The sequence below is a fragment of the Alosa sapidissima genome, chromosome 7 (genome assembly GCF_018492685.1).
Source record: "Alosa sapidissima isolate fAloSap1 chromosome 7, fAloSap1.pri, whole genome shotgun sequence".
NCBI classification, from domain to species: domain Eukaryota; kingdom Metazoa; phylum Chordata; class Actinopteri; order Clupeiformes; family Clupeidae; genus Alosa; species Alosa sapidissima.
This window is the reverse complement of record NC_055963.1, coordinates 2,443,929-2,471,906: the sequence shown is the minus strand read 5'-3', so window position 1 is coordinate 2,471,906 and position 27,978 is coordinate 2,443,929. Positions and strand designations below refer to the sequence as shown.

The window sequence follows — 27,978 nt, the reverse complement described above, 5'->3', positions numbered from 1 at the left end:
ACCAGAAGAAGAAGGGAGAAGAAGGGGCTGTTCTCTTCCCTGACGTCATTCAAAGGCGACATCAGGATTTGTAAACATGTAGGACCAGAACCCGTCCCTTATTAGACATTCTCTGGTAGGACTGATTCCAAAAATGATACCGCACTGGAAGCATTTTTGCTAGTCCTCGTCAACGTATGTAGCTTACTGCATCGCATTATGCAACAAGTCGTTTGGTAGATTAAGGAATTCATTTTTTAAATATGCTACTGTTCAAGTCAGAGCAAATATTTGCAGCATAAACATGATGATCTGGTTAGCTTTTAATGTTAGCGATAGCTTGCTTGCTAACTAACTAACTAATTTCTTATTACGTATATTCTCCCAGAGTTTCTCAAAGGCTTTACCCATCACCACCCATTCCAGTTATCAGTATATACTTCCTCATGTGGTACTCAGTCAGGTAACATTAGACTGAATTCACAGGTGTACAACAGCAGTCTATTTAGAAGTGCCATTGACTAAAGGATGGCTACATTAACGCGACAGGATCTTAATTTTGGCCAAGGTAAGATGCTGCTCTCTGAACTGTCTTATTTCACGTCATTTCAATTACGTGTAGGATATTTCAGAGATGATGCCGTTGATTGCTTTTGCAGTGGTGGCAGATATATTATGCGAGTTTCTGGAGGTTGCCATTCATCTCATTCTGTACGTCCGAGAGGTGTATCCGTCGGGAATCTTTCAGAAGAGGAAGAAATACAACGTCCCCGTCCAGGTTATGATTTAGGGTGTTTGTATGTTTGTTGGCGCAGCAATTTCCTCTGCTCTTAATGTGTTGTATTAAATAGCACTCAAAGTAAAGCATCACCACTCCATTGCTTTTAGTGCTTATTTTTTTCTATTGCTTGTTCTGATTTGCTAGATGTCATGCCACCCTGAGCTGAATCAGTACATCCAGGACACTCTTCACTGTGTAAAACCACTCATTGAGAAGGTAAGGAGCACATGGATTCCTCAGAGGGTACATTAACATTAATTAATCTATTGCCCTTGTTTGCTTTTATGTACTATTAGTCTTTATGTACTATTATTCTTTGCTTTTGTTTATGTAAAGCACATTGAACTACAATTAATAAACTTTTCTTGCCTAAAATGTATAATGACTGAAGTCCCTTAGTGACCACTAATGCAGCACTTTTGTAAAGACAGACCCCACAGTGTCCTCACTGAAGACCAAGAGACTGACCTCTCCTGGGTCAGTCTCTGTCTGTTGTTAGAATGCCAGTCCCTTAAACTGTCATATTCTCGACATTGAGGGATCATCACTTCCTCTTGACGTAAAGCGCAGTCTTTGGGCTGCATGGTTTGGAAATGTATAGAACTATTCTGATGAGCTAGATAGAACAGAGAAAGCGTTACAGTCTGAAGTTGACGACCACTGGATTGAGTGAGTGCCCTTACAAACTACCAGCTAGCTCATAGAGAATGTACCCAACTGAATGGCCTGATATTCTGTGTCATTTTTTAATTCAGTAGTTCTATACATTTTCAGTTGTCCAATGCATTTGTTTTCACTGAGTTGTCCCAAACCGGAAGTGATGTTGCCGTGATGTTGAGAGTACAGTATTGGACAATAGCTGTGTTTCAGCTTCGTCATACAAACATAATCTCAACCCAGTGATGTTGAGAATACAGTATTGGACAATAGCTGTGTTTCAGCTTCGTCATACAAACATAATCTCAACCCAGAACCTCACAGTACTGGACAATAGCTGTGTTTCAGCTTTGTCATACAAACATAATCTCAACCCAGAACCACACACTGAAAAATTCACGTGGCTGCTCATGACACGGGCATGGTGGTATCATCTATGGAAGCTGTGTTACAGAGTGCGGTTTCTTTGACAGAATGAGCTGGTGTGCGACTTACCCTCCAGGTTTCCTCTTTGTCCTGTAGAATGCGACTTACCCTCCAAGTTTCCTCTTTGTCCTGTAGAATGAGGCCGAGAAGGTCGTAGTGGTCATCATGGACAAGGAGCACCATGCCATGGAGAGATTTGTGTTTGAGATTTCCCAACCTCCTCTGCTGTCCATTAGGTGAGTACCCAACATGGCCGACGTTGAGAACAGGAGTGTGACTGAATAGAATGCTCCTTTCACACGTTTTAATCTAGACCCACCTGTTTTTCCCTAATCATCTATGATATATCATCATAGAGATGTGATGGTCTTGTCTTGGTGCATGCTTGCAGCACTGAACCTCTCCTGTTGGTTGTAATTGTGATGGAATGAAATTTGCTTGCCAATACCCTTGCCTGTAATATTGTGTGTGTGTGTGTGTGTGTGTGTGTTTGTGTTTGTGTGTGTGTGTGTGTGTGTATGCAGCTCAGAGACACTGCTGTCACATGTGGAACAACTTCTCCGGGCTGTGATACTGAAGATCAGCGTTTGTGATGCTGTTTTGGACAACAACCCACCAGGTACCACCCAGGCTCTGCCACTGATGCTAAATGTGCTGCTGTGTTAACAGGCAAAGCATGTTACATTGAAGTTGAACTTTTAAATCAAATGAATCCTAGATAAGTGCAGGAATGTATAAATGTATGAATCCTAAATAAGTGCAGGAATGAGAATTTATAAATGTATGTATGCAGCATAAGCCAGGGTCAGCGTGTATAGGCTAGGGAGACCCCGTTGTGTGGACATGAATAAAGAGGATGGCATTTCATCTGCACTGTCCGTATCTATAATAAGAGTTTGATTGTTTTGCAGGGTGCACATTCACTGTGCTGGTACACACCAGAGAGGCTGCCACAAGAAATATGGAGAAAATTCAAGTGATCAAGGTTGGCCGACACATCAACATAACTGAACACAGTTTACATCACATTATTAGGTTGGCCCACACATCAACATAGCTGAACACAGTTTACATCACATTATTAGAATTTAGTTTTAAGTTATATTATATATATTAAATATTAAATGACTAGTATTTAGGAATATGGTATGTTCGTAGATGTTGTTGATGATTTTCAGATCTATTCTAGAATACACTTTTGTATGGGTCTGATCTATTCTAGAATACACTGTTGTATGGGTCTGCCTGAGCCATGCGTGTTAAAGGTCCAGTATGTAGGAAATATTGGAAAATAAACTGTAACCATTCCAAATATGATCACCATATGTTGTCAGAGAATAAGGAAACACGGTGAATTGAAGTAATGGCTTATTTGACAACATTACTCTAACCAGTAAAACCCCGTAAAACCTATGAAAAAAATGTGTTACGGGGCGAAATCTCTTGGAATTTTCGTTTATGTTTTGAACGATTAATTCTAGAATAGCGTATTAATAATGGGCTAGCGCGTCCTCCTATTTGGGTTGCCAAATTAGCAAAGGCCAATGTCCTGCAGAACGTTCGGTAACAATCCTTTTTGTAGGATTGTTACCGAACGTTCTGTAGGACAAAATCAAAACACTGGTGAACGTTCTCAAGACTACCAGACGCGAGCCTCTTCTAGGTTGCCAGATGTAATGAAGACTTGGCTAACGTTAGTTGACCTGCAGCTGCTTTAACGTTTCTCCAACCATGACCCAGCTACACATTACGGAAACAGTGAAAACAAAAAATACCTCTCTAACATATTTAGCTGAAGTTAGCGATGCAGATGAAGTTTAGCCTAGGCTACCTGTTGTGGAGAATATATGGCCAGCTCTGCGTCAGACTTCATATTCTTCGTTTGACGAAGACGTCACTTAATTTGTTTCTTGTTTTAATTTTGGAAATTTGCCTGCCTCTCGTAGGCGTTCATGACTACAACTAACAGCTGTTGACAGTTGGCCTTTGCTAATTTGGTAACCCAAATAGGAGGACGCGCTAGCCCATTATTAATACGCTATTCTAGAATTAATCGTTCAAAACATAAACGAAAATTCCAAGAGATTCCCCCCGTTTTTTTCATGGGTTTTACGGGTTAGAGTAATGTTGTCAAATAAGCCATTACTTCAATTCATCGTGTTTCCTTACTCTCTGACAACATATGGTGATCATTTTTGGAATGGTTACAGTTTATTATGACCGCCGCGCAGCGAAGCGGCGGTCATATAGGTTTAGTCAGATTTTTTTTCTTTTTTCTTTTTCGCATGCCCAAATTTCCGTCAATGATTCCCGGGACACTGAAAGACCGGGGTACACGAAACTTGGTGGGCATGTAACCCCACATGGATAGCATGGAACCATCGTCTTTCGTTTTGATCTGTAGCCCCCCCGCTGGACTGGACCCCCCGAAAGGAGGGTAGGGCAGACACAGTTTTCTGTGAATATCTCAAAAACCGTAGGGTTTAGGAGGACCATTTTTTTTTGTATGTTGATCTCAAGGGGCCATGTCAACCCATTCCATAACCACTCATTTCATGTATAGCGCCACCTAGTTAAACACAAAAAAGTAAAAATGAGGTGTTGTAATTGAAGGTATCTGTGACCTAACATAGTCAAAACTGCACGAAATTGGAAGTGTAGGATCATTATGACACCCTCTGTATGCACGCCAAGTTTTGTGGAATTCTGTTCATGGGGGGCCACACAATAAATTAATTTATGTTACTATACACCAACTGGCCTGTAGGTGGCCGGAGACAGTTTTCTGTGAATATCTCGAGAACCGTAGGGCCTAGGAGGTCCACCTTTTTTATTTATGTTGGTCTTAAGGGGGCATGTCAACCCATCCCATTACCACTTATTTCATGTATAGCGCCACCTAGTTAAAAATTAAAAAGCAAAAAATTAGGTGTTTTCATCACAATATCTCTGGGTGACAAGGTCAAAACTGCACGAAATTAAAAGTGTAGGATCATTATGACACCCTCCGAATGCATGCCAAGTTTTGTGTACTTTCGTTCATGGGGGGCCTTACAATAAAATAATTTATGTGTACATTTAGTGACGTACACCAACAAGGATTCCCGGGACACTGAAAGACCGGGGTACACAAAACTTGGTGGGCATATACCCCCACATGGATAGCATGGAACCGTCATTTTTCGTTTTAATCTGTAGCCCCCCCCGCTGGACTGGACCCCCCGAAAGGAGGGTAGGGCAGACACAGTTCTCTGTGAATATCTTGAGAACTGTAGGGCCTAGGATGACCAATTTTTTCCGTATGTTTGCCTCCAGGGGTCATGTTAACCCATTCCATGTGCACACATGTGCATAAACAGATACACACGCACACACATACATTCACAGTAATCCTACGTATGACACATACTCACACAGTAGACATATGTACGCATGCATGCACATGCACAAACACAGGCACATACGCAGGCACACGCACACACACACACACACACACACACCCACACACATAAACATAAACATGTACACGCACACATGCACACAAGAATTTCTCAGAATTATGAACAGGCAAGATGGGGGTGGGGTTGTATAAAATGAATTTTACATGTGAAATCTATGAACTAATCATGTTTTGGTACTTGTTGTCTAGCAGATACCAGTGGGAATTGAGTGTGGATAATGCAATTTAGTGAGACAGTTAGAATCATATAGGCCTTTCAGCGTGATTTATTTTTGTGGAAAAAATGTGCTGGACTGGGCGGCGGTCATATTTTGTACCGCTCTGCAGTACATCTAGTTTCCTACATACTGGTCCTTTAAGCATGTCCTGGTGTTGTCCAGGATTTTCCTAATGTGTGTGTGTGTGTCAGATTGAGAATGCCCTGGTGTTCTCCAGGAATGCGAGTGTGTGTGTCAGATTGAGCATGTCCTGGTGTTCTCCAGAGTTTTGCGAGTGTGTGTGTGTCAGATTGAGAATGACCTGGTGTTCTCCAGGATTTTGTGAGTGTGTGTGTGTCAGATTGAGCATGTCATGGTGTTCTCCAGAGTTTTGAGAGTGTGTGTGTGTGTGTGTCAGATTGAGCATGTCCTGGTGTTTTCCAGAGTTTTGAGAGCGTGTGTGTGTGTGTCAGATTGAGCCTTCCGTGTTGTTCTCCAGGATTTTCCGTGGATCGTGGCGGATGAGCAAGAGGTGCACATGCAGGGCTCCCGACTCATCCCACTCAAGACCATGACATCCGACATCGTCAAAGTATGTCTGATGACGACTTGAATTCATAAGGCACTCATTTATTATAATAATGACAATGAATACATATAATCCTTTTGTCTGTAAAGAGTAAATACGTTTCACAGATTGGTACTGTGCTACTGGATACACATATAAACATACACTTAAACATACACTACATACACTAAATCAGTGAATATGTTTATAAGTACGTCTGTGCACAGAAACCGTATATTATCAACTGTGTGCAGCGGCTGCCTCTGACTGCTGTGGTCTCTCTCGACAGATGCAACTCTATGTGGAGGAAAGGGCTCAGAAGACGTCCTAGCTCAGAGTACGATGAAGGAGGAGTGAAGATGTTAACATGGCAAACCTACCTTCACTAAAATCTCTCCTGCAGACCTTCAGCTTTGGAAGAAGAGAGTTTCTTCCCGGGCTGTTTCCACCTTGAAGCTTAGTTACTCTGTTTAAAGCTTGTCCTTCTGCTCTCTTTAAAGACTGCAAGTAAGGACGCTGTGAAACTGCTCAGATTGTGCTCATGTGGACGAGCTGGTTCTGCCGTGAACTGCCTTCTTAAGCCCTGAACCCTGATCCTGCTTGTAGCGCAGTGTAGTGAACCTGCAATTGGGCTGCTTTTCATTTCCTTCCTGTGTGTGTGTACATTGAATGTTTACGATTCATCAAGGACAGTGATAATGTCTTCACCTCCAGTGAAAGACCATGTGGTGGTGCTCATTTGGGAGAATGTCTGTGTTTATGTCTGTGTTTGTGTTTTGAGACTCTGTGAAAGATCAGAAACATGTCTATGGAGAGTTCAGAGAATTTCACAAAGAAACGAAGATATTTGACAGAAAACATTTTACATTAAAGTTGAAAGTGTTTAATAAAGTTTGATTAATTACTCTAACGTCAGTGTTTCACCCACATCTTTGTGCGTTAATAAATTAGTTTGCCAATTAATTTAAATAGACTGGTTCAGTTACCTAGCCTGGCCACGTCCACCTAGTCTCCGCTCAGTGACATACTAGTCTGACAAATGACAATACACTAACGTTTCCTCATACACCAGGGGCCTATTGCACAAAACTAGGATAAGGGATTAAGCCGGGATATCTTGGTTATCCTGGCTCAATTTATCCGTTATCCAGTTGCACAAAAGCGGGATAGGGGGCAGCAGGATGGGTTATGGTATAAGTTACCAAGTTGTAATGCAAAGTATGTCTAGGGGTGATCAAACAAAAGTGTAAAACGCGACGTTGGTGTGAGGAGTGATGGGCTGAGGCTCTCCCCAGCAGAGCAGCCACGGAGTGACCAGGATCCAGGCCAGAGCGTCAGAGCAGAGCAGAGCAGCCATGGAGTGACCAGGAATGAGGGTCAGAGCAGAGCAGCCATGGAGTGACCAGGAACCAGGAATGAGGGTCAGAGCAGAGCAGAGCAGCCACGGAGTGACCAGGAACCAGGAATGAGGGTCAGAGCAGCAGAGCAGAGCGCAGAGAGCGTCCATTACCCATGAGGTCTTCTTTATACAGGGTTCCTACACATTTTCCATTTCAAAATTCCATACTTTTTCCATACTCAAATGTTCAAACTTCTCTGTAGATTTTTCTGACCATATTCTAGACATTGTCAATGGAGTGTTCTACTAGCATTGTGAAGAGTTGTATAATGTTTATTATTAACTTGTTAGCCCTCAGAAAACACTTGCCCATTGTTGGATAATTTTCGATGGGGAAGTGCTGTGTTGGAAGGTGCACTCACATTTGATACAGCATACTACATATGTTGGAGACTAGTGCACTGCTGGCAGAGGCCTCAGAATTCACCGTAAACAGTATTATTTGTTTGCAATAACAGTTAATCAGATAATGCAGTATCCATGTCTTGGTAACTTTTACAAAATCAAAAAAGCCTACCAGTGTTTTAGCCGAAAATAGTAGAGCTAGGCATAGAACTGGGGTTTTTCGATTTGGTTTTGGTACCAGGGTCCCCTTGTGGGAGAGGACCCCCATTCAATTGTATCTTGATGATGTGGACTGAAAACTTAAGCTACAAAACAGTAGGAATGGTTTATTATGACCTGAGTGAAGTGATTAGTACTGCAGATGCAATAGTCTGGAAACACAAATATTTCTCCATACCCTTGTTTCTTTTTTCCATACTTATCCAGACCTGTAAAATACTAAAATCAAATTCCATACTTTTCCAGGTTTTCCATACTGCGTAGGAACCCTGTTTATAGGATCACCCATTACTCCCAGCACCAATGGGCACACTCCATGATCTGCAGATGATAGCAAGGCAGCACAGACCAAAGAAGCAGAGCCCCAACAGGCATTAGAAAAGATGTAATACTGGGAATGACCAGCAGGGCCTTAACACTACTTTACACCGTAGAAGAAGCAATGAAGCCGCTCTAGTTGCCATGGTGAATCAGTGAATCTGTGATCGGTGGCGGGGTCTATTTGAGGGAGCCGTGAGCGCGCACTTATCCAGGATAGGTTTCACCTGGCTTGATGAATCCGTGTCTGCTCATCCTGGCTTGCTCGTTGTGCAACCAATTAAGCCTGTACGCTCTTGTTTTGGATTCGTTGAGCACAGCTCAGTAACTTATCCCGGATGTCATAATTCTGCTTTTGTGCAATAGGCCCCAGGGAGGTAGGGCCAGTCAGTGTCAACAGGGGATGAGGAGGTAGGGCCTATCGGCAGGGGATGAGGAGGTAGGGCCTATCAGCATCAACAGGGGATGAGGAGGTAGGGCCAATCAGCATCAACGAGGTAGGGCCTATTAGGATCAACAGGGGATGAGGAGGTAGGGCCAGTCAGCATCAACAGGGGATGAGGAGGTAGGGCCAGTCAGCATCAACAGGGGATGAGGAGGTAGGGCCAGTCAGCATCAGCAGGGGATGAGGAGGTACTGTAGGGCCAGTCAGCAGGGGATGAGGAGGTACTGTAGGGCCAGTCAGCAGGGGATGAGGAGGTAGTGTAGGGCCAGTCAGCAGGGGATGAGGAGGTACTGTAGGGCCAGTCAGCATCAACAGGGGATGAGGAGGTACTGTAGGGCCAGTCAGCAGGGGATGAGGAGGTACTGTAGGGCCAGTCAGCAGGGGATGAGGAGGTACTGTAGGGCCAGTCAGCATCAACAGGGGATGAGGAGGTACTGTAGGGCCAGTCAGCAGGGGATGAGGAGGTACTGTAGGGCCAGTCAGCAGGGGATGAGGAGGTACTGTAGGGCCAGTCAGCAGGGGATGAGGAGGTAGTAGCAATGCCTGTAAACATCAAAAATTGCCGTTGGAACCATAACATACATTGTTTCCCAACTGCCGATGCGGTTTACTGTCAGTTTGTAAAGTTTAGCCGAAGTGTAAGGAATCCCTGATCAATGTGATTGGTTAGGCTAGACCAGTGTTTCTCAAACTTTTTCAGACCAAGGACCACTTAACCAACAAAAACAAAAACTCACGGACCACCTAGCTAAAAAAAAAAGTAGATCTACTTCACAATAGGCCTCCTCACTGAACCACCTTGCTTATTGTGTCAGTGGATTCATATGATTTAAACTTCCGTAGCTTACATAGGCATGTTGCAAAACTGTTTGGATTTACATACAAGTTGCTTCAATATTGCAAACAACTCATCTATATTATATTTTACCACGTCTGCTGACGGACCACTTGGGACAGCTTGCGGACCACCAGTGGTCCCCGGACCACACTTTGAGAAACACTGGGCTAGACCAATGATTTCAAAGTTAATGCAGATTTAACATAAGGAGTTTCCACATCAGTATTTACAGGAAAGTATCTATTTCTGTCACAAACATTTGTTTACATTTGTTTGTTGTTTAAGTCGCATCTTGATGAGCTGAGTTTAAACATTCGCTCCAAAGCTCAACTCCAGAACACTCCAGAGGAGAGAGAACTAATCTTGAAAGTGCACAGGTTTCAGGTTCTTTCACGGTTTATTTCAGGTTATCGTCTTGCTCACAAAATAGACATAAATTGGGGTTCATAATCCGAGGACGTTGGAGCTTGGCGCAGCATCGCTGATGGCCAGACTGGGAACCTTGTCTCCTCTCTGTACCAGCCGCTGGTGGAATCTGGACCGGTCATCAATGATTTTCTGAAGTGGGAATATACATAAAAACCGTTAAAATGAATTAACATCTCAGCATCTCATGATCCAGTGTTGGTGATTTCACTGCAACCTTGTCATGACACAGGTCGGTGTGTGTGGCGTTTGTATTGGGCAGTGTTAGTGTAGTGGTTAAGGAGTTGGGCTGGCATCTAGTAGCCTGACAAGTTGTGGGTTGTGTCCCAGCTTCCACCATTGTGCCCTTGAGCAAGACACTTGGCCCCAAGATACTCTGGGGACAAACGGCCCTTGTAATATAACTGACGTATGTAAGGCACTCTAGTAATATGATTGACGTGTGTAAGACCCTTGGAATATAATTGACGTGTCGTGTGTAAGGCACTTTAGTAATATAATTGACATGTGTAAGGCACTTTAGTAATATAATTGACGTGTGTATGGCCCTTGGAATATAATTGACGTGTGTAAGGCCCTTGGAATATAATTGACGTGTGTAAGGCACTCTAGTAATATAATTGACGTGTGTAAGGCACTTTGGATAAAGCGTCTGCTACATGAATACATGTCAATGTGTGGTAAGGTGCATGAAAAGCAACAACACAAATCTCCACACAGTCCCATATCTGATCTGACACAAATGAAACTTGATCCAAAGTGTTGATGTTTCCTGTGATTAAACGGGAGTATAGCATGTTAGCCTTACCTGCATGGTGTAGTATAGGGGAGTATAGCATGTTAGCCTTACCTGCATGGTGTAGTATAGGGGAGTAGAGCATGTTAGCCTTACCTGCATGGTGTAGTATATGGCAGGGGAGTAGAGCATGTTAGCCTTACCTGCATGGTGTAGTATATGGCAGGGGAGTATAGCATGTTAGCCTTACCTGCATGTTAGCCTTACCTGCATGGTGTAGTATATGGCTGCATCGCTGATCTCTTTCTGAGGGGGTTTGGTGCCAGGAGCTGAGTAGACGGCCTGGATTACTTTCACACGCAGTCGCTCATACTGGGAGACACAACAGACACAGAGCTAGAACCACACACACACACACAACACACCATATAGCGCAGAGCTAGAACCACACACACACAACACACCATATAGCGCAGAGCTAGAACCACACACACACCACACCATATAGCGCAGAGTTAGAACCACATACACACCACACCATATAGAGCAGAGCTAGAACCACACACACAACACACGATGTAGCGCAGAGCTAGAACCACAGACATGTGACTACATGACTCATACTGGGGCACATGACATGACACATCACACAGCTGAGAGTCAGAACCACACACGTGACTACATCACTCTTGTACTGCATACATACATGACTACAACTGGCGACCACTTCTGCATAATTTCATAGTTCTATATATACAGTCTATGCCACAGACACCTGTGAGGAGTTGATGCTGAGCTATAGCTGCTAGTGCTAGCATAGCGTAGCATACCTTTGACTGCAACTGCTCCAGAGACACCTGTGAGGAGTTGATGCTGAGCTGCAGCTCCCTGGCGAGCTGCTCGTGCACCTGCGCCTCCTTTCTCAGCCTGCTCCTCTGCAGCTTCTCTGCCCGCACCTCCTCCTCCAGCTCACACACCTGCTTACACATCCTCAGCTCGTTCTGCTCCCTCTGGGACAACCTCTCCTGCAGCCGCACCACCAGCTGGCCCACAACAACAACAACTCAGATTTAGGTTGTTTTTTTTATTTCTCAGGTTTTAAATGATCTCAGGCCTAGACATACAACAGATAGTAAATTAAATCGACTAAATTAAATTAAAAGGAAGAAAAGGCCTGGAAACCCTGCTGATGATCGTCAGTGATCGTGATGTTCAAATAATTCAGAAGACCGATGCTTGAGTTCAGAAGCAAAAGCTGTAATGTTAAGAGCCCAGGCTTCCTTCCTCCTAAACAGGAAGTGTATGTGAGTTAAGCCGAATTCTTACGTGCCGCAGGGAGTAGTTCTCCTTCTCCAAGGTCATCATCAGCTCATCTCTCATCTTTCCATCCCGCAGACAGGAAAACTGAAGCGTGGGATTGGAAAACAAAGGGACATGCCGCTTCAGTGGTCATTCTTGGTGGCTAAGGACCATTAGGGTGTTTAAGTATGCTTAAAGGTGGTCAAAGACCGTTAGCGCTGTTTAAGGAGTGTTAGAGTTGGTCAAGACCGTTAGCGCTGGTTAAGAAGTGTTAGAGTTGGTCAAGACCGTTAGCGCTGTTTAAGGAGTGTTAGAGTTGGTCAAGGACTGTTAGATGTTCTGTATTTCCCCTCGGGCTCAGAGAGTAGGGTTGTACTGTGCGGGACATGGTCTGTAGCTGTCTGTAACTGTGGTGACATGGTCTGTAGCTGTCTGTAGGTGTGGGGTTCGTACCTTGCGGGACATGGTCTGTAACTGTGTCATCCGGTCTTTTAACTCCTTCTTCATGTCCTGCAGCTCCGTCTTAACAGTGAGGAGCTCATGTTCCTTCACAGACAGGATTCTGTGCATAGAACAGAGAGTGCCTGTAGAGAACCAAGGAAGTTCCATGCAAAGAGCCTTCTGTGAGAATTACTTATGGATAAACAAGCTCATAATAATAAGAGATTGCATCAGAGGGTTTTTTTTGTCGTACCAGAGGTCATCTTGTGATTGGTCCTGGCCTCCTCCAGCTCCTTCTTCAGCGTCTGATTGGCTCTCTCCAGGGCTGCGATGAGATTGTTTTCTGCGTTTGCAAGCTCGTCTCTCGTCTCACTGGGTTCCTCCCCCGCACTGTAGATCACTTCTGACTGGTGCGGCTGGAGACAACACACACCAACACACACACACCAACACACACACAACACACACCAACACACACACACACCAACACACACACACAACAACACACACCAACACACACACCAACACACATACAAACACACACACCAAGACACACCAACACACACACACACACCAACACACACACACAACAACACACACCAACACACACACACACCAACACACACACACAACAACACACACCAACACACACACCAACACACATACAAACACACACACCAAGACACACCACCACACACACCAACACACACACAACACACACCAACACACACACACACCAACACACACACAACACACACCAACACACACACACCAACACACACACAACACACACCAACACACACACACACCAACACACACACACAACAACACACACCAACACACACACCAACACACATACAAACACACACACCAAGACACACCACCACACACACCAACACACACACCACACACACAACAACACACACACCAAGACACACACACCAACACACACAACAACACACACCAACACACACACAACAACACACCAAGACACACACACCAACACACACAACAACACACACCAACACACACACAACAACACACACACACACACACACACCAACACACACACATCAACACACACACCAACACACACACAACAACACACACCAACACACACACAACAACACACAACAACACACACACCAACACACACACAACAACACACACAACAACACACACACCAACACACACCAACACACACACCAACACACACACCAACACACACACAACAACACACACACAACAACACACACACCAACACACACACACAACAACACACACCAACACACACACACGACACACACCAACACACACCAACACACACACACAACAACACACACCAACACACACACACAACAACACACACACACACACACACCAACACACACACCAACACACACACCACACACACAACAACACACACACCAAGACACACACACCAACACACACACAACAACACACCAAGACACACACACCAACACACACAACAACACACACCAACACACACACAACAACACACACACACACACACACCAACACACACACAACAACACACACACCAACACACACACAACAACACACACCAACACACACACAACAACACACAACAACACACACACCAACACACACACAACAACACACACACCAACACACACCAACACACACACCAACACACACACAACAACACACACACAACAACACACACACCAACACACACACACAACAACACACACCAACACACACACACGACACACACCAACACACACCAACACACACACACAACAACACACACCAACACACACACACAACAACACACACACACACACACACCAACACACACACCAACACACACCAACACACACACACACCAACACACACATCTCAATAGTGAGCCAAACTTACTGATCAGCTATAGAGCTCATTTCCTGCACACTGACAATGTACTTCTGACTGACACAGTGGAGACCTCTATGAAGACAACACACACCACTCATCCTCAGAGTTCAGTGAGCATGCTCTTACTGATCAACACACACATGCTCTTACTGATCAACACACACATGCTCTTACTGATCAACACACACCAATCTCATCCTCAGAGCTCACTGCATGCTCTTACTGATCAACTGCAGAGATCATTTCCTGTATGGAATGGAATTGTCTCTGCGAGACACTCTGGCAAAGAGCAATGATGCATGTTACTTTTACCCCAACATTCCGGGAAACCAGCTAAACTGATGAAGACAGCGCTGCAACGTTGGAGGACAGTACACATTGGTCGTAGTGTTATCCGATTGCGTCGAAGTCCGAAATAAACATGTAAACATGTAAACATGGTCTAGTGTTATCCAATTGTGTGCAGTGAGATTTTTAAATGCATGCTTGTTGCTGCCCCTCGAGTTGGGCCATTACATTGTTCTTTGCCAGACCCTTAATCTTTCTAGATTATCAGGGTCTGGATTTTCTAGGCTACCTTTCACTCCCACATTCATTCATGTGTCCAGCTTTATAACTAAAGAAAAGAGACAGTTCTATGCCTCTTGATTAGTCTCCATCTCCATTAATGCAGTAGCTTCGTCAGTGGAGGGCTCCTCTAACTCTGATGGATCCTCCCTCCTGCAGGTCACTTCCTGTTGTAGATGCAGGGCGTCTTCCTGGTGTATGCCAGATGCATGTTGGTCCTTTTGCGAGAGCGACCCCTCCCGCAGGCATGTCACTTCCTGTTGCAGGTCAGCAACCAGCTGGTTCTTCTGCTGCAGCTCCTTGTCTGCGCTTTGCAGCCGCCTGACCTCCTCTGTCAGGTCCAGGATCAGCTCTGCCTGCAATACCAAACATGGCCAGCAGAGGGGGTGAGGCTGTGGCGGCCATGAGGTGGGAACAGCAGCACTGCAACAATCTCACTATGCTCTGAATATGCTCTAAAACAGTGGTTCTCAAATGGGGGTACGCATACCCCTGGGGGTACGTGAAGGCACTCCAGGGGGTACGTGAGATTTGAACCCTTAGAACCCGATTGACGCAAAGTGCGTCAAAAAACACACCCTTTCTTCTCTTTTACATTGCACTTGTCTGTACGTTAAAGTATGAAAATAAAAATCATGAAATTAACTCAAATTGCACCATAGTCTTTACTTCTCTGCGTTCACCTGCGTAACCATTACTCTTGTTTGAATTGCTCGCAAACCCGTGAACGCATAGATATGGCAAGCTTATCAGATGAAAGAGGAGACACGGGGCTATCCATTGATGGCAAGTATGTTGATCCTTCTGGCTTATGAAATCAGACGAAGTGACTACAAAATAATAACGTCATGTACAAAAACCAATGCTGCACACATTACTCTCGTTTGAATTACTCGCGGACCTGTGATCAGATAGATATGCCACGCATGTCAGATGAAAGAGGAGACACAGAGCTATCATTTGATACCAAGTACATCCTTCTGGGTTATAAAACAGACGAAGTGACAGCAAAATAATAACTTCATATAGCTCGATTTACCTCACGTTTTTGTAGCAAAGCATGTTTATAATCCAAGCTATTGTGTGTTTCTCTATGGCATAGAATGTTCATAAACAAGTTTTGAGATCCTACCAAATTCCTGCATGGCATCCAATTCAAGGCTCATATTGCATCCCAATTTGTTCGGCAGAGAAACACCTTTTTTGCCTTTACTTTGTTCATGGCAATGCATTAAAAAGTTGTAGAGAAACATGAGTGCGGACACCATAGGCACATATTTTAATTCTTTAAAAATAAAAATAAAATCAATGCTAGAACTAATACATGGAATGATGGCAGATCTGGATAGCCTAGATTCTGATGGGGGAAAAAAAACAATATATAATATGTGTGTGTGGCACTTACAATGACCAGAATAAATCCTTATGAATAAAGGTAGTGAAAATGCCCTAAAAACAGCTTAGGGTTAAAATATACATAGATTTAAAAAGTAGAATCCATGCAAAGATACTTTAAAAACAATTATTTAATAAATATGTCAGGAAAATATAAGTTCATAAAATTAATTTTATATTTCAGTAGGCTATTCAATTTCATTATCCTAAAAACCCAGAGTCCCCCCCCCATACCAGGATGATTCCACCCAATCCCACCCGCCATCACCTGTCAATCACTGTCAAAACTCAAACGATGGAGTCGTGGTTGAAGTTTATGGATGGAGTCATGGTTCCAAAGTTTAATAAATTAGACACTGATGAGAACACAAGTCTTTTTTTCTCAACTAAAAATGCTTTGCGCTGGTTACGGGGTACTTGGCTGAAAAAATATTTCACAGGGGGTACATCACTAAAAAAAAGGTTGAGAATCACTGCTCTAAAACACACTCTAAATGCACTACCATGCTCTGAAATATGCTCTAAAACACACTCTAAATACACATTCCATGCTCTGAATATGCTCTAAAACACACTACTCTGAATATGCTCTAAAACACACTCTAAATGCACCATGCTCTAGAACACACTCTAAATGCACTACCATGCTCTGAATATGCTTTTAAACACTATAAATGCACTACCATGCTCTGAATATGCTCTAAAACACACTCTAAATGCACTACCATGCTCTGAATATGCTCTAAAACACACTCTAAATGCACTACCATGATCTGAATATGCTCTAAAACACACTCTAAATACACTACTATGCTCTGAAATATGCTCTTAAACACACTCTAAATACACTGCTCTGAAATATGCTCTTAAACACACTCTCACTGCACTACCATGCTCTGAAATATGCATCTCCACCACACCTGGGCTCGAACCACATTCTCGTGGGTGCGTCTTAGCTGCTGGGTCTCGTCCTGCAGCCTCTCCCGCAGGGCACATAGCTCACGGTCCTTCCTCACACTCTCGCTCTCCACCTCGGACAGCCGACTGATCTCATTGGCCAGCACCAGCAGAGACTGCTCCTGCAGGCAAAGTGAATGGAAAGGAAATCTCAAGCTAGTCTGTCTGAAGTGTTAAAGATTAAAAGGTGCCCTGCCACACAAAACTGTTTTTACTTCTAACATTTTAACATGTTAGGTCCATATGTGTTTGTGCTATGTCGTGAATGTGAAAATAAACAGCTACCTCCTCCGTCAGCTCTAGCCACTGAAAATAAATAAGCAGAGAAATTAGGCCAATTGCCAAAGCTGTTCAGATTGACGTCGAATTGATGAGCTCATTAGCTCGCCCAGTTGAGACTGTGCCCACAAAATTCGTTTAGCTGTGACAGTTTCAGTATGCCTATGCAAGGATGGCTGAATGTCAACTGACTTGTGCGCTATGCACGAATAGAACTTCAACAATGCATTTTGCCCAAGAACCCAGACTTGAGGATCAAATGGTTTCAGTTTATTTTTTGGAACAATGCTACAGGCTTTGCAAAAAGGTTGCTGTTGAAGCCTGCAGTAGGCTACCATCGCAGCAGTCTACGACCAGTGCCCGTAAGTAAAACGTTATTGTCAACTCAAGGAAGTCTTATGTTATAGGTTTAATGCACTCTCTAGCCTAGCAGGTTTTACTTATGCACATGTGGACAATGCTAGCACTTGCTGGCCAAGCTAAGTTCATGCCATGAAGCTAAAATTAGTTGATAACGGCTGTCATGTTATGGACGAAACCTACTAGCTGTTAGCCAATCAGAGTCAAGCAGCTTAGCTCGTTAAATATTAACAAGAACTGGCACAAATCGAGCTGAGTCTTCATGCAGGCTTTCAATACCACGCTAGAATGGCTTGAAACAAGGTAACCAAGGCATGTTTTCCACAAAAAATGTTACAGAGTCCATGGTAGAACTTCAGACATTACAACAAAGTAATGAAATACGTGTGGCAGGGCATCTTTAAAGTAAAGTTAATTTATATAGTACATTTAAAACCAAAGTGCTTTGAAATAAAAAAGAAAGAGAAACCAAACCACATTCACAAACACACACACACACACACACACACAAATGTGTAGTATTTGCGTACAATGACACAATAATGTCCTCCATCCCCAGCTCCAGAATGCTAAATGGCAAAAGTGCCTCTTAAGGTTACGCAGTTAGGGTTGAGACATGTCAGAGGTCCTTTATTATTATTCCAAGGCCTTGGTGAAGCGACAGCAACGCACAGGCTCCTTTTGGTTTGAGTCAAGACCATGTGACAATCAAAAGTGATTGGGATGCAGATGTTAAGGACCTAGATGGAGTGTGTGTGTATGATAGGAACTATGTGATGCTGAATAGGGCTCTATGATAGAGCCCTAATCAGCATCACATACTACAGTTCCTATGATAGAGCCCTATTCAGCATCACATACTATGATAGAGCCCTATTCAGCATCACATACTATGATAGAGCCCTAGGTCTTAGCAGAGAGGTCTTACCTTTTCCTTAAGGAGAGTGACGTACCATGGGGTTTTCCCCTCCTTATCCTCACTGGCCCCAACCTGACGCGTGTCTGGGTCATTGGGTGATGTTTGGGTCAGTCTTGAGACACCCACCTTGTGGGGAGGAATCAGACACCTGCCAACTGTAAGGGCTGGCTGTCAGCTGTTTGTATGAGTACGCCATGCACACATGCAGTTCAAATAAAGTTCATTGAAATGGCACCTAAAATGTAACATTGTCTTTATCAATGGGCTTTATGTTATATATATATATACAATGCCATGGAATTTATCATCATGTATACCTTAACAAGCACAGATGAACAAATGAAAATAATAGCTCCTGATACAGAGCCAATAGCCAATAGACAGTCAACAGGCAACAAAGAAAAGTCAGCATTGCATAAGCAATACCTCATAAGTCTCTCTGGTAAACATAATCTACCAAGTAACTACGTTCCCCCCACACCCGCCCGCCCACCGTCCCATTGTCCAGTAGGAGCTTACACGCAGCGCTGTGCCTTGGGCCCTCCCCAGTCTGGTGAGGAGTGGAGGGGACATGGGGAGCCCAGCAGGTCTGCCTCAGTAGTGGCCGAATGGTACGACTCCTGCTCGTGCCTCCGCTCACAAGAGCCGTTTTAGGACGCTGAGGTTTGTCCTCGTCCCTCATGCTGTGAGTGCTGCGTGCTTGGCCATCAACTGCAAGGCACAGACGGGAAACAGACAGAGAGATCCCTCATTCAGCCCTGGATGGATCTGTTTCAGATATTTCTGAGACTGGTTTAGACTGAGAGTACAAAATATGGCTCATACCTGTCATACATCAGTTCAGAATGCAGTTTGTTTGATTGAGAGAACTGATTGGTTGATGCTATTCTAAATTCCATGCCATTGTTTGTCTGAATTGACATCATAATGCTCCCTGCAGAACAACATACACATAGAACACAGTGCTGCTTGAAAGTATGAACCCTTTTAACAGTTTGGAGTTTTCTGTTGTTTTATCATGATTTTCTTATTTTATCACCAGTTTTTAAATATGAACTGTCAGGTGTGTATATTTATCAAATGCATGTACTTGTTTAGAGGGAATTGCGTGAGAAGCCAAAAAAATCATGAAACATAGAAATTAATGTATGTACAAAAGTGTCAAGTCAAGTCATTTTATTTGTACATAAAAACTTATAAGGTAAACTTATAAAGTTTAAAGAGGTAAACATTAAAATAAATTAGGAGACTGAAAATTATCAAACTAAATGATAAATACACAAAGATAAGAATGAATATATATATATATATATATATTCCGGATATATAGATATATATAAGGAATTAAAAGCAAGAGAGTAAAAGTGTGTCTTCAGGTTTGACTTTGACTTACAGGATTTGATATGGGGTGGGAGGGAGTTCTAGAGTTTGAGGGCTACTACAGAAAAGGCTCGGTCCCCTCTGGTTGGGGGAGTTTGGGGGCTACTATAGAAAAGGCTCGGTCCCCTCTGGTTGGGGGAGTTTGGGGGCTACTACAGAAAAGGCTCGGTCTTTAACACATCATTGGCTCATGAGACAGTTCCTACTTGCCTCAAGCAGTCTGTTATTGTTCCAGTACCGAAAAACAAAAGTCCATCATGTCTGAATGACTACCGCCCAGTAGCCCTGACGTCTACAGTGATGAAGTGTTTTGAGAAGCTTGTGAAAAACATTATCTGCTCATCCCTCCCTGCCTCCTTCGACCCCCTCCAATTTGCTTACAGAGCCAACAGGTCTACAGAGGATGCCATCTCAAACCTCATGCACACCACCTTAACTCACCTGGAGGAGGGGAATGGGAATTATGTGAGGATGCTGTTCATTGACTTTAGTTCAGCATTCAACACGTTAGTACCTCTCACCTTGGTCACAAAGATGAAGGCCTTAGGACTGAACACCACCCTGTGTCACTGGATATTTGACTTCCTCACCAACCGTTCACAAGTGGTTAGAGTGGGGGGTCTGACATCTGACACATTAACCATCAGCACTGGTGCTCCCCAAGGCTGTGTTTTGAGTCCACTGCTGTACAACATCTACACACATGACTGCAAAGCCAACAGTAGTCATACCTCCATCATCAAGTTTGCAGATGACACAGTGATCTTGGGCCTGATTAGTAACAACAATGAACAGCTCTACTTGGATCAGGTTGATGAGGTGGCACAGTGGTGTCAATCTAACAGCTTGACACTGAATGTCAATAAAACCAAGGAAATGGTAGTGGATTACAGAAGGCAGCAGCAGAACTACAGTTACACCCCACTAATGATCAGCGGGCAACCTGTAGAGAGAGTCACAAGTTTTAAATACCTTGGTGTCCACATTACTGAAGACTTAACATGGACTGTTAACACTCAATATGTTCTGAAGAAGTCCTGACAACGACTCTACTTCCTTCGTCAGCTATAAGGAAATTCAAAGTTTCTACATCCATCATGAAGGCCTTCTACACTTCAGCGGTTGAGAGTGTTCTAACTGGTAGCATCATCACTTGGTATGGGAATTCCACAGTTAGAGATTGTAGTACTCTGCAGAGAGTAGTGCGCTCAGCTGAACGTACTATAAAAACTCAACTCCCTGCTCTACAAGATATCTATTCCAGAAGAGTACTCCTAAGAGCCCAAAAGATCCTGAAGGACTCTTCTCATCCTAACAATGGATTATTCCTACCGCTGAAAGCAAGAAGACGACAAAGCCAAAACTGAGAGACTCAGGAGAAGTTTTTATCCCCAGGCCATCCGAACTCTGAACTCACACTATACTGACTTTGCACACATTCACTCCTCAGCACTCTCAAACATTTCCCAACTCTGAACTCACACTATACTGACTTTGCACTCATTCACTCCTCAGCACTCATCACTCATGACCCCCCCACCACACACACACACTTACATGACTTTTAGCACTTTTACATCCCTCTCCCTATGCTACAGACCTTTTATTTATTTTCTTATTTCATCACACGTCAAAACACACACACGCACACACACACACACACACACACACACACACACACATCTGACTTTCTCCAACTTTTGCACATCTCCATAGAACTTTTTATTTATTATTTTTGATTTCTCCTCCATCTACCCATGTCCTTGATTGCCTAGCCTTTCTGCCCCCCCCCCCCCACCCCCCATCCCCAACACACACAACAGCAAAAAACACACACACTTACATCATCACTGTCATCACCACACATACATACAGCACACTGCTTGCTACAGTAAGCCTCCTCTACATACTTGCTGCACACTGCCCCCCCCCTCCCTGCATACACAGCACACTGCCCCCACCTACCCACACACACACTGCACACACACAGTCACTGCTCCACTCCCCTCCCGCCCACACACACATCTTCACTGTCATCACTCACATACATCACCCCCCCCCCCCAATACACAGCACATTGTCTCATGAGGAAGCTTCTCCAACACACATATTGCACACTGCCCTCTCCCCACATACACAGCACACTATCCCATCTCCCTTGTCATCCCCCCAACACACACACCAAGACCCCTGGCAGTTGGGTTAGCAAGCCCCTCTCTAAAAGCCCATCAATCTGGGGAAAGAAAGCTACAAGACCGTCTCTAAAAGATTCCAGCTCCATTTATCCAGTGTAAGACAAATTATTTGCAAATGGAGTGCATTCAACATCACAGCAACATTTCCTAGAAATGGATGCCCATCAAGTATGACCAAAATGATAGTAAATTGAGATAATACATTGGGTAAAAGCCAATCCACACATCACCTCTAGAGAGTTACAGACCTCAGTGGCAGCATCTGGAATAAATCTACATGTGTCTACAATCAGACAAAACTGGAACAGACACAACGTCTATGGGAAGGTTGCTAGAAGAAAGCCTCGGATCTCAAGAAAGAACAAAACTGACCGATTCAACTTTCAGAGGCCTTCTGAAAGTATATATATATAAGTATAAGTATAAGTATAAATACTCTTTTGATCCCGTGCGGTGTCGAATCAGTCAATGAAACCCGGAAGCTTCTTTTCACTCATGGCCTCAAGTCCCTGGATTCAATCCCCCCGACCCATCATGCCTTATTCCAGCGTGGAAAGCGTGCCCTGCACACTGCAGCTTTTGTCTGGAAGCAGTCCCTCTCCAAAACTCCAGAGATTCCAGATCCCAGTGAGTGGGGTTGGGAATGGAATGACAGAACCAAAGTCTGGGTGCCATATTGGACAGATCTGGAAGATGCCAGCAAGGGATGCTCACTCCTCCTCAACTGTGGCTGTGTGGTTGCCTGTATGGGCAACTGTAAGTGCCACCGAGCTGGACTTGTACCGTACCACATTGTGCAAGTGTGAGGGAGGCTGTACTAATAATGATGAAGAGTGAAACCAAAAATCTTTGAATAAATACATGATGTTTAAGCAAAGTCCTTTTAGGCAAGTCCCTCCACTCGGCAGAAATGCGCGTGCGCAAGGCTTCACGACACCACATTATTGGCTCAATGTATTCACAACACATCACATGATTGGCTCAATGTATTCACATGTCAACATTTTGCCGCGGAAGGGGTGTGATTTGCGTAGACAACTGCCATATTGCCGTTACAAACTAAGCTCATGCATTTCTATGGAGGATTTTTTGAGTGCTGTGTCTCCTCATTAGAAAGTCTATGGTTTAAGTATGAATTGTTTTTTTGTGTTATTTGACTAAAATATAATATTGATCCTTAACATGGTGAAAAGCCTAATATACTGTAACTTTTCACTGTGGCATAGTTCTGAATTTGTGTTTATTTAAGGCCGCAACAATGGTCCTTTTGGTCACAACATGTGATTTTTGACACTATAGTGATAATGACCTGTCCAATCAACAAAGAAAAGCATACATTGGAGGTAAAATATGGGTCTAGGGACCTGAGTAATATTTCAATGTGACTTTTTAAGAGATATTGACAGTTTATGAGCTAAATATGACTATGATACTAGATTTAACATGGAAATGGACTTAAATATGAAGAACATAACAAAATTGGATTCCTTGTATCAAACAAAGTAGAGAAAATACATTATACAAAAATGTAAGACTAAAGGAAGCTGAGATATAACCTTTTCTCTTTTCGGCGGGGGCCATTTTGGATTTTATGGATAACTGCCACTAGGGGGGCCACCCCAACTTGTATCCATGGATTTTTGAAAACCTTAGGCCTATACCTAACACCCTGCCAAAAATTAAAAACTTATCCAGAAGTGCCCAATCTTCATGATTTTTCACATATTCCTTCCCAGCTATCAAGGGCACTTCAGCCGTGCCTACTGGCCGGCAACCCTCCGGTTACAGGTCCGAAGTGCTAACCAGTAGGCCACGGCTGTCCACTCTCTGGACAGGTGAGTCTAATAATAGAATTATCTGGTCACAATTCAAATTGTCATGTTTAGAGGAAAGTCATTATACCAAGAAAAGACCCCCTCTCAACAGTGAAGCATGGTGGTGGAAATGTGGAGGTGTGGGGCTGTTTTTCTGTCACCAGACCTGGACGACTCCAGATCAACCAGGAAACCATGGATTCTCAGGCCTATCAACAAATTCTTGATCTGAACCTCATGTCAGTCAATGAGATAAAGCTAGGGAGGGAAAAGAGTTTACAACAGGACAATGACCCTATAAGCATTCAAGCAAAATGATTAAGATCAATGATTAGATCTGAAGCGGGCAGTACATGCCAGTTGACCCTCCAACCTCTCTCAACTGGCTTTCTGCAAGGAGAAGTAGGCAAACATCCGCAGAACCAGATGAGAGACACTGCTTAATGGGTACAGAAGACATTTGGTTGTAGTGTAGTGTAGTGGTTTTAAATGAAGGTGCTACAATAAATTAACTGCATGGGTTTGCATACTTTTGCAAATGTCATATTTTGAGACACTTATGTTGAATATATAATTGAACTTTCTATTGTTTCTGTCTATTATTTGGAAGGTAAGCTTTACAAATTGGGGTTTGGATGTGGATTAAATTAGGTTATTTAGATTTTTTGCAAAAACAACAACCATATCTGAGGGTTCACAAACTTTCAAGCAGCACTGTAACTAATTGTCAAATAAATTAATTTAGGAATTCTTATCCTGTGAACAAATTATTTTTTGCAGTCATGGAAATGAAAGCAATGTCCAAGGCTATATCATCTCTGAAACTATGAAAAACATTCAACATTTCATATCATCACTCTTTAGTTGCATAGACTTCATGTTTAAATCTTATGAGTTAATTAAATGGTTCTTATGAGTTATGGTTTGTATATTACAGTTTATTTGTTTATTTTAATAGACTATTGATCATTAATATTGCATTGGCATTATTGTGTATTATTGCTATTGTCCTTGATGTTATCTTACCAGCATTTTAAAACAGTTCACTGTTCATTTTTAAGTATTGTATTGATTTTATGTGCAAGCCGCATTTGGACAAAAGCGTCTGCTAAATAAGCACAACCATAACAAATTGCATCGTACAGTTTAAAATGTACAAAGTCAACTCACCGCTCTGACGGGTGTTTGAGTGCTGTTCTCAGCAAATAGCATCTGTCTGAACATCTATTTTAGAAAATTCTGCAAAGTCATCCCACTTCACGTTTATCTGATCCGATTTACATACACTACATGCAAATAAACTAATACATAAAATCACATCTATGATGAAGATCACAGTTGTTAAGTCCTGGAGGATTTTTACTACAATTAACTACCCCTATAGTGACAATTTCACCACACCACACTCTCAAACCTCGATGCTAAAAACATTAAATAAAAGAAGACTGCATCATTTAGTCATTATAAAATAAAGACATTTAATCGTAAGCCACTTATTTTATGTTCCGAATGATAGCCTACTCATACAAACCAAGTTGACCCACCTGAGCACTGATGACAGACAGGTGATTGCAGCCACGCTCTGTGATTGGCCTATAAAAGAGGTCAGAGGTCATTGTGTCAGTTGAATTTCGATGTTTGTATCGCAGCTTGTGTGAAACGGGAATACTAGAATGGGTCCAAAAAGAGCCGCGGCAGTCAAAGACGAAGTAGCTGCAGAGCCAGAAATGGACACAGAAAAGGAGGTTAAACAGACCAAAAAAGCCAAAACTGGTAAGTGCTCCTCGTCCGTGTTGCTTACCACGTTTCACTAGGATGCTCAGTGATTATATGCGTAGCCTGTGGGTTTTTTTCTCTCTTGGCTGTCTTCTCTAGATGGCGGTGGATCTAATAAAACACCTACAGCGCCTAAAAGCCACCCGTCCACGATGGTGATGGTGGAGGAGGCGTTGAAAGAGTTGGACTCGCGTAAAGGCGTCTCCGCACAGGCGGTGCGCACCTACATCATTCAGAAGTACCCCTCGGTGGACCCTATCAGACTGAAGTACATGGTGCGGAGAGCTCTCTCCAAAGGGCTGGAGTCGGGCGCTCTGGTGCGACCTGCCAATTCAACTGCAATTGGCGCTCAGGGCAAATTTCGAGTAAGTGAACGGACGCTTTATGTAAACATCTTTCGCAGTTTCGCTAATTTCATTGAGTCGCATCATTATAACCGACAATATATTTTCTTAATCTGTATTTGCCTTGATGTGCCGTAAGGTTGCAGTCAAAAGTAAGGCTAAAAAGCCTGTCCCAAAGACACAGGAAAACGCAGATCCGAATAAACAGAAGTCCCCCAAAGCTACGAAAACAAAACCCAAACCGAAAGAGTCCAAGGACCAGGAACCAGGTATCTAATGTTATAGAAGCAGGTGTCCAATGTTCTATGCATTTTGGGTTTGCAAGCCTGATGAGATGTAGGGTGTTTGAGGGGAACCCTTAGGAAGGGCACGGGCAGAAGCAATGTTCTAAATTGAAGATTTGAGGGTGCCTCTACTTGTGTTCAATTATAGAAGTGAACCCATAGAACTGATTTGATGGACCTATATTGATTGTACAGTTGTGTTTCTGTTTACCTACCGTGCATAACGCTTTGTCCTAATATTGCTTGGATGTGTTTCTATAGGGGTGAAAAAGACCAAGGCTGCTTCAAAAAAGGAAACCGATGCTTCTGTAAGTATTGTATGTTTCTGCATGTTGTTCTGCAGTGGTTTTTAGTGGTCTCATTTTAAGTGTGAATTCTGTTTCTCCAGGAAGCTAAATCCAAGCCAGCTGCAAAGAAGGAAAAGGATCCTTCTGTAAGTGAGCTAGAGTTTTATTACGCTGTTGAATGTAGCATGGGAAGAATCTAGCATAGGAAGACTCATTTGGCTAAGACTGTTGAATCTAGCATGGGAAGACTCATTTGGCTAAGACTGTTTGTAGCATAGGAAGACTCATTTGGCTAAGACTGTTTGTAGCATGGGAAGACTCATTTGGCTAAGACTGTTGAATCTAGCATGGGAAGATTCATTTGGTTAAGACTGTTGAATCTAAATTTAATTTGGCTAAGACTACGTTTTCTATCCAGGATGCCAAACCCACGAAGGCTAAGGGTGGTGCTGCCTCCAAGGTGGCCCCTGCAAAGAAGCCCAAGGCCAAGGCTGCAGGAGAGGCCAGGGAAGGTCCCGCCAAGCCCAAGGCCAAGACTCTAAAGGCCGCCAAGGCTTCAGAGGAGGCCGAATCGAAGCCTGCCGGACAGAAGAGGGGAGCTAAGACTCAGAAGGCAGCGGAGGACGCGGAGGCCAAATCAGAGGGCGCCAAAGCTAAGGGCCCCAAAGGAAAGAAGGCTGCAGAATAGTGTGGCACTTTACAGGCTGTACATTTTAATATATGCATGGTGATGTTGTCCTTTTTGAAATAAAGTGTTTTATTTATATATATACTTTTTTGCATGTTTGCTGTGAACAGGCATGTTAAGTTGGGTGTACTGTGTAAAGGGTGAGTGTTTTGGTGGGTCTGTGATTCTCTTTTTGCCTTCCGGAAGGAGGTGCTACCTTTCAAAAATGTGCCTGTATGGAGCTGGGTGAGCTCTCCAAGATATGCCTTAGTGAAGGATCTCTCTCTTAGTGAAGGATCTCTCAAATATGCCTTAGTGAAG

At 43.4% G+C, this 27,978-nt stretch overlaps 3 protein-coding genes across 8 annotated transcripts; 2 read left to right on the top strand and 1 right to left on the bottom strand.

Annotated features, from left to right (window-relative positions):
- Positions 1-13: 13 nt before the first annotated feature.
- On the top strand, positions 14-6,978 carry mad2l2 (mitotic arrest deficient 2 like 2). Of its 3 annotated transcripts, none has more exons than XM_042098774.1 (9): positions 14-115; positions 466-547; positions 639-757; positions 905-976; positions 1,979-2,079; positions 2,368-2,462; positions 2,755-2,828; positions 6,000-6,092; positions 6,358-6,978. In XM_042098774.1, the coding sequence occupies exons 2-9, from the start codon at positions 508-510 to the stop codon at positions 6,397-6,399; spliced, it is 636 nt and encodes a 211-aa protein (XP_041954708.1). In that variant the 5' UTR covers positions 14-115; positions 466-507; the 3' UTR covers positions 6,400-6,978. The 3 variants fall into 3 exon arrangements, with proteins under 3 accessions (XP_041954708.1, XP_041954706.1, XP_041954707.1); XM_042098772.1 differs by having other exon boundaries at positions 40-174; XM_042098773.1 differs by lacking the exon at positions 14-115 and adding an exon at positions 157-174 and having other exon boundaries at positions 368-547.
- Positions 6,979-10,010: 3,032 nt separating this feature from the next.
- LOC121713294 (coiled-coil domain-containing protein 27-like) lies at positions 10,011-19,821 on the bottom strand. 3 transcript variants are annotated; one of them, XM_042097816.1, is made up of 11 exons: positions 19,736-19,821; positions 19,379-19,621; positions 18,920-19,065; positions 17,286-17,474; positions 15,075-15,356; positions 12,788-12,950; positions 12,547-12,677; positions 12,121-12,198; positions 11,625-11,837; positions 11,062-11,166; positions 10,011-10,190 (listed from the first exon to the last, which is right to left on the bottom strand). In XM_042097816.1, exons 1-11 carry the CDS (start codon positions 19,740-19,742, stop codon positions 10,077-10,079), a joined length of 1,671 nt encoding a protein of 556 aa, XP_041953750.1. In that variant the 5' UTR covers positions 19,743-19,821; the 3' UTR covers positions 10,011-10,076. The 3 variants fall into 3 exon arrangements, with proteins under 3 accessions (XP_041953750.1, XP_041953751.1, XP_041953752.1); XM_042097817.1 differs by having other exon boundaries at positions 17,316-17,474; positions 19,736-19,817; XM_042097818.1 differs by having other exon boundaries at positions 19,430-19,621; positions 19,736-19,816.
- Positions 19,822-25,885: 6,064 nt separating this feature from the next.
- LOC121713298 (protein B4) lies at positions 25,886-27,760 on the top strand. Of its 2 annotated transcripts, XM_042097824.1 has the most exons (6): positions 25,891-26,072; positions 26,175-26,440; positions 26,559-26,688; positions 26,965-27,011; positions 27,092-27,136; positions 27,409-27,760. In XM_042097824.1, the coding sequence occupies exons 1-6, from the start codon at positions 25,973-25,975 to the stop codon at positions 27,676-27,678; spliced, it is 858 nt and encodes a 285-aa protein (XP_041953758.1). In that variant the 5' UTR covers positions 25,891-25,972; the 3' UTR covers positions 27,679-27,760. The 2 variants fall into 2 exon arrangements, with proteins under 2 accessions (XP_041953759.1, XP_041953758.1); XM_042097825.1 differs by lacking the exon at positions 27,092-27,136 and having other exon boundaries at positions 25,886-26,072.
- Positions 27,761-27,978: the final 218 nt, after the last annotated feature.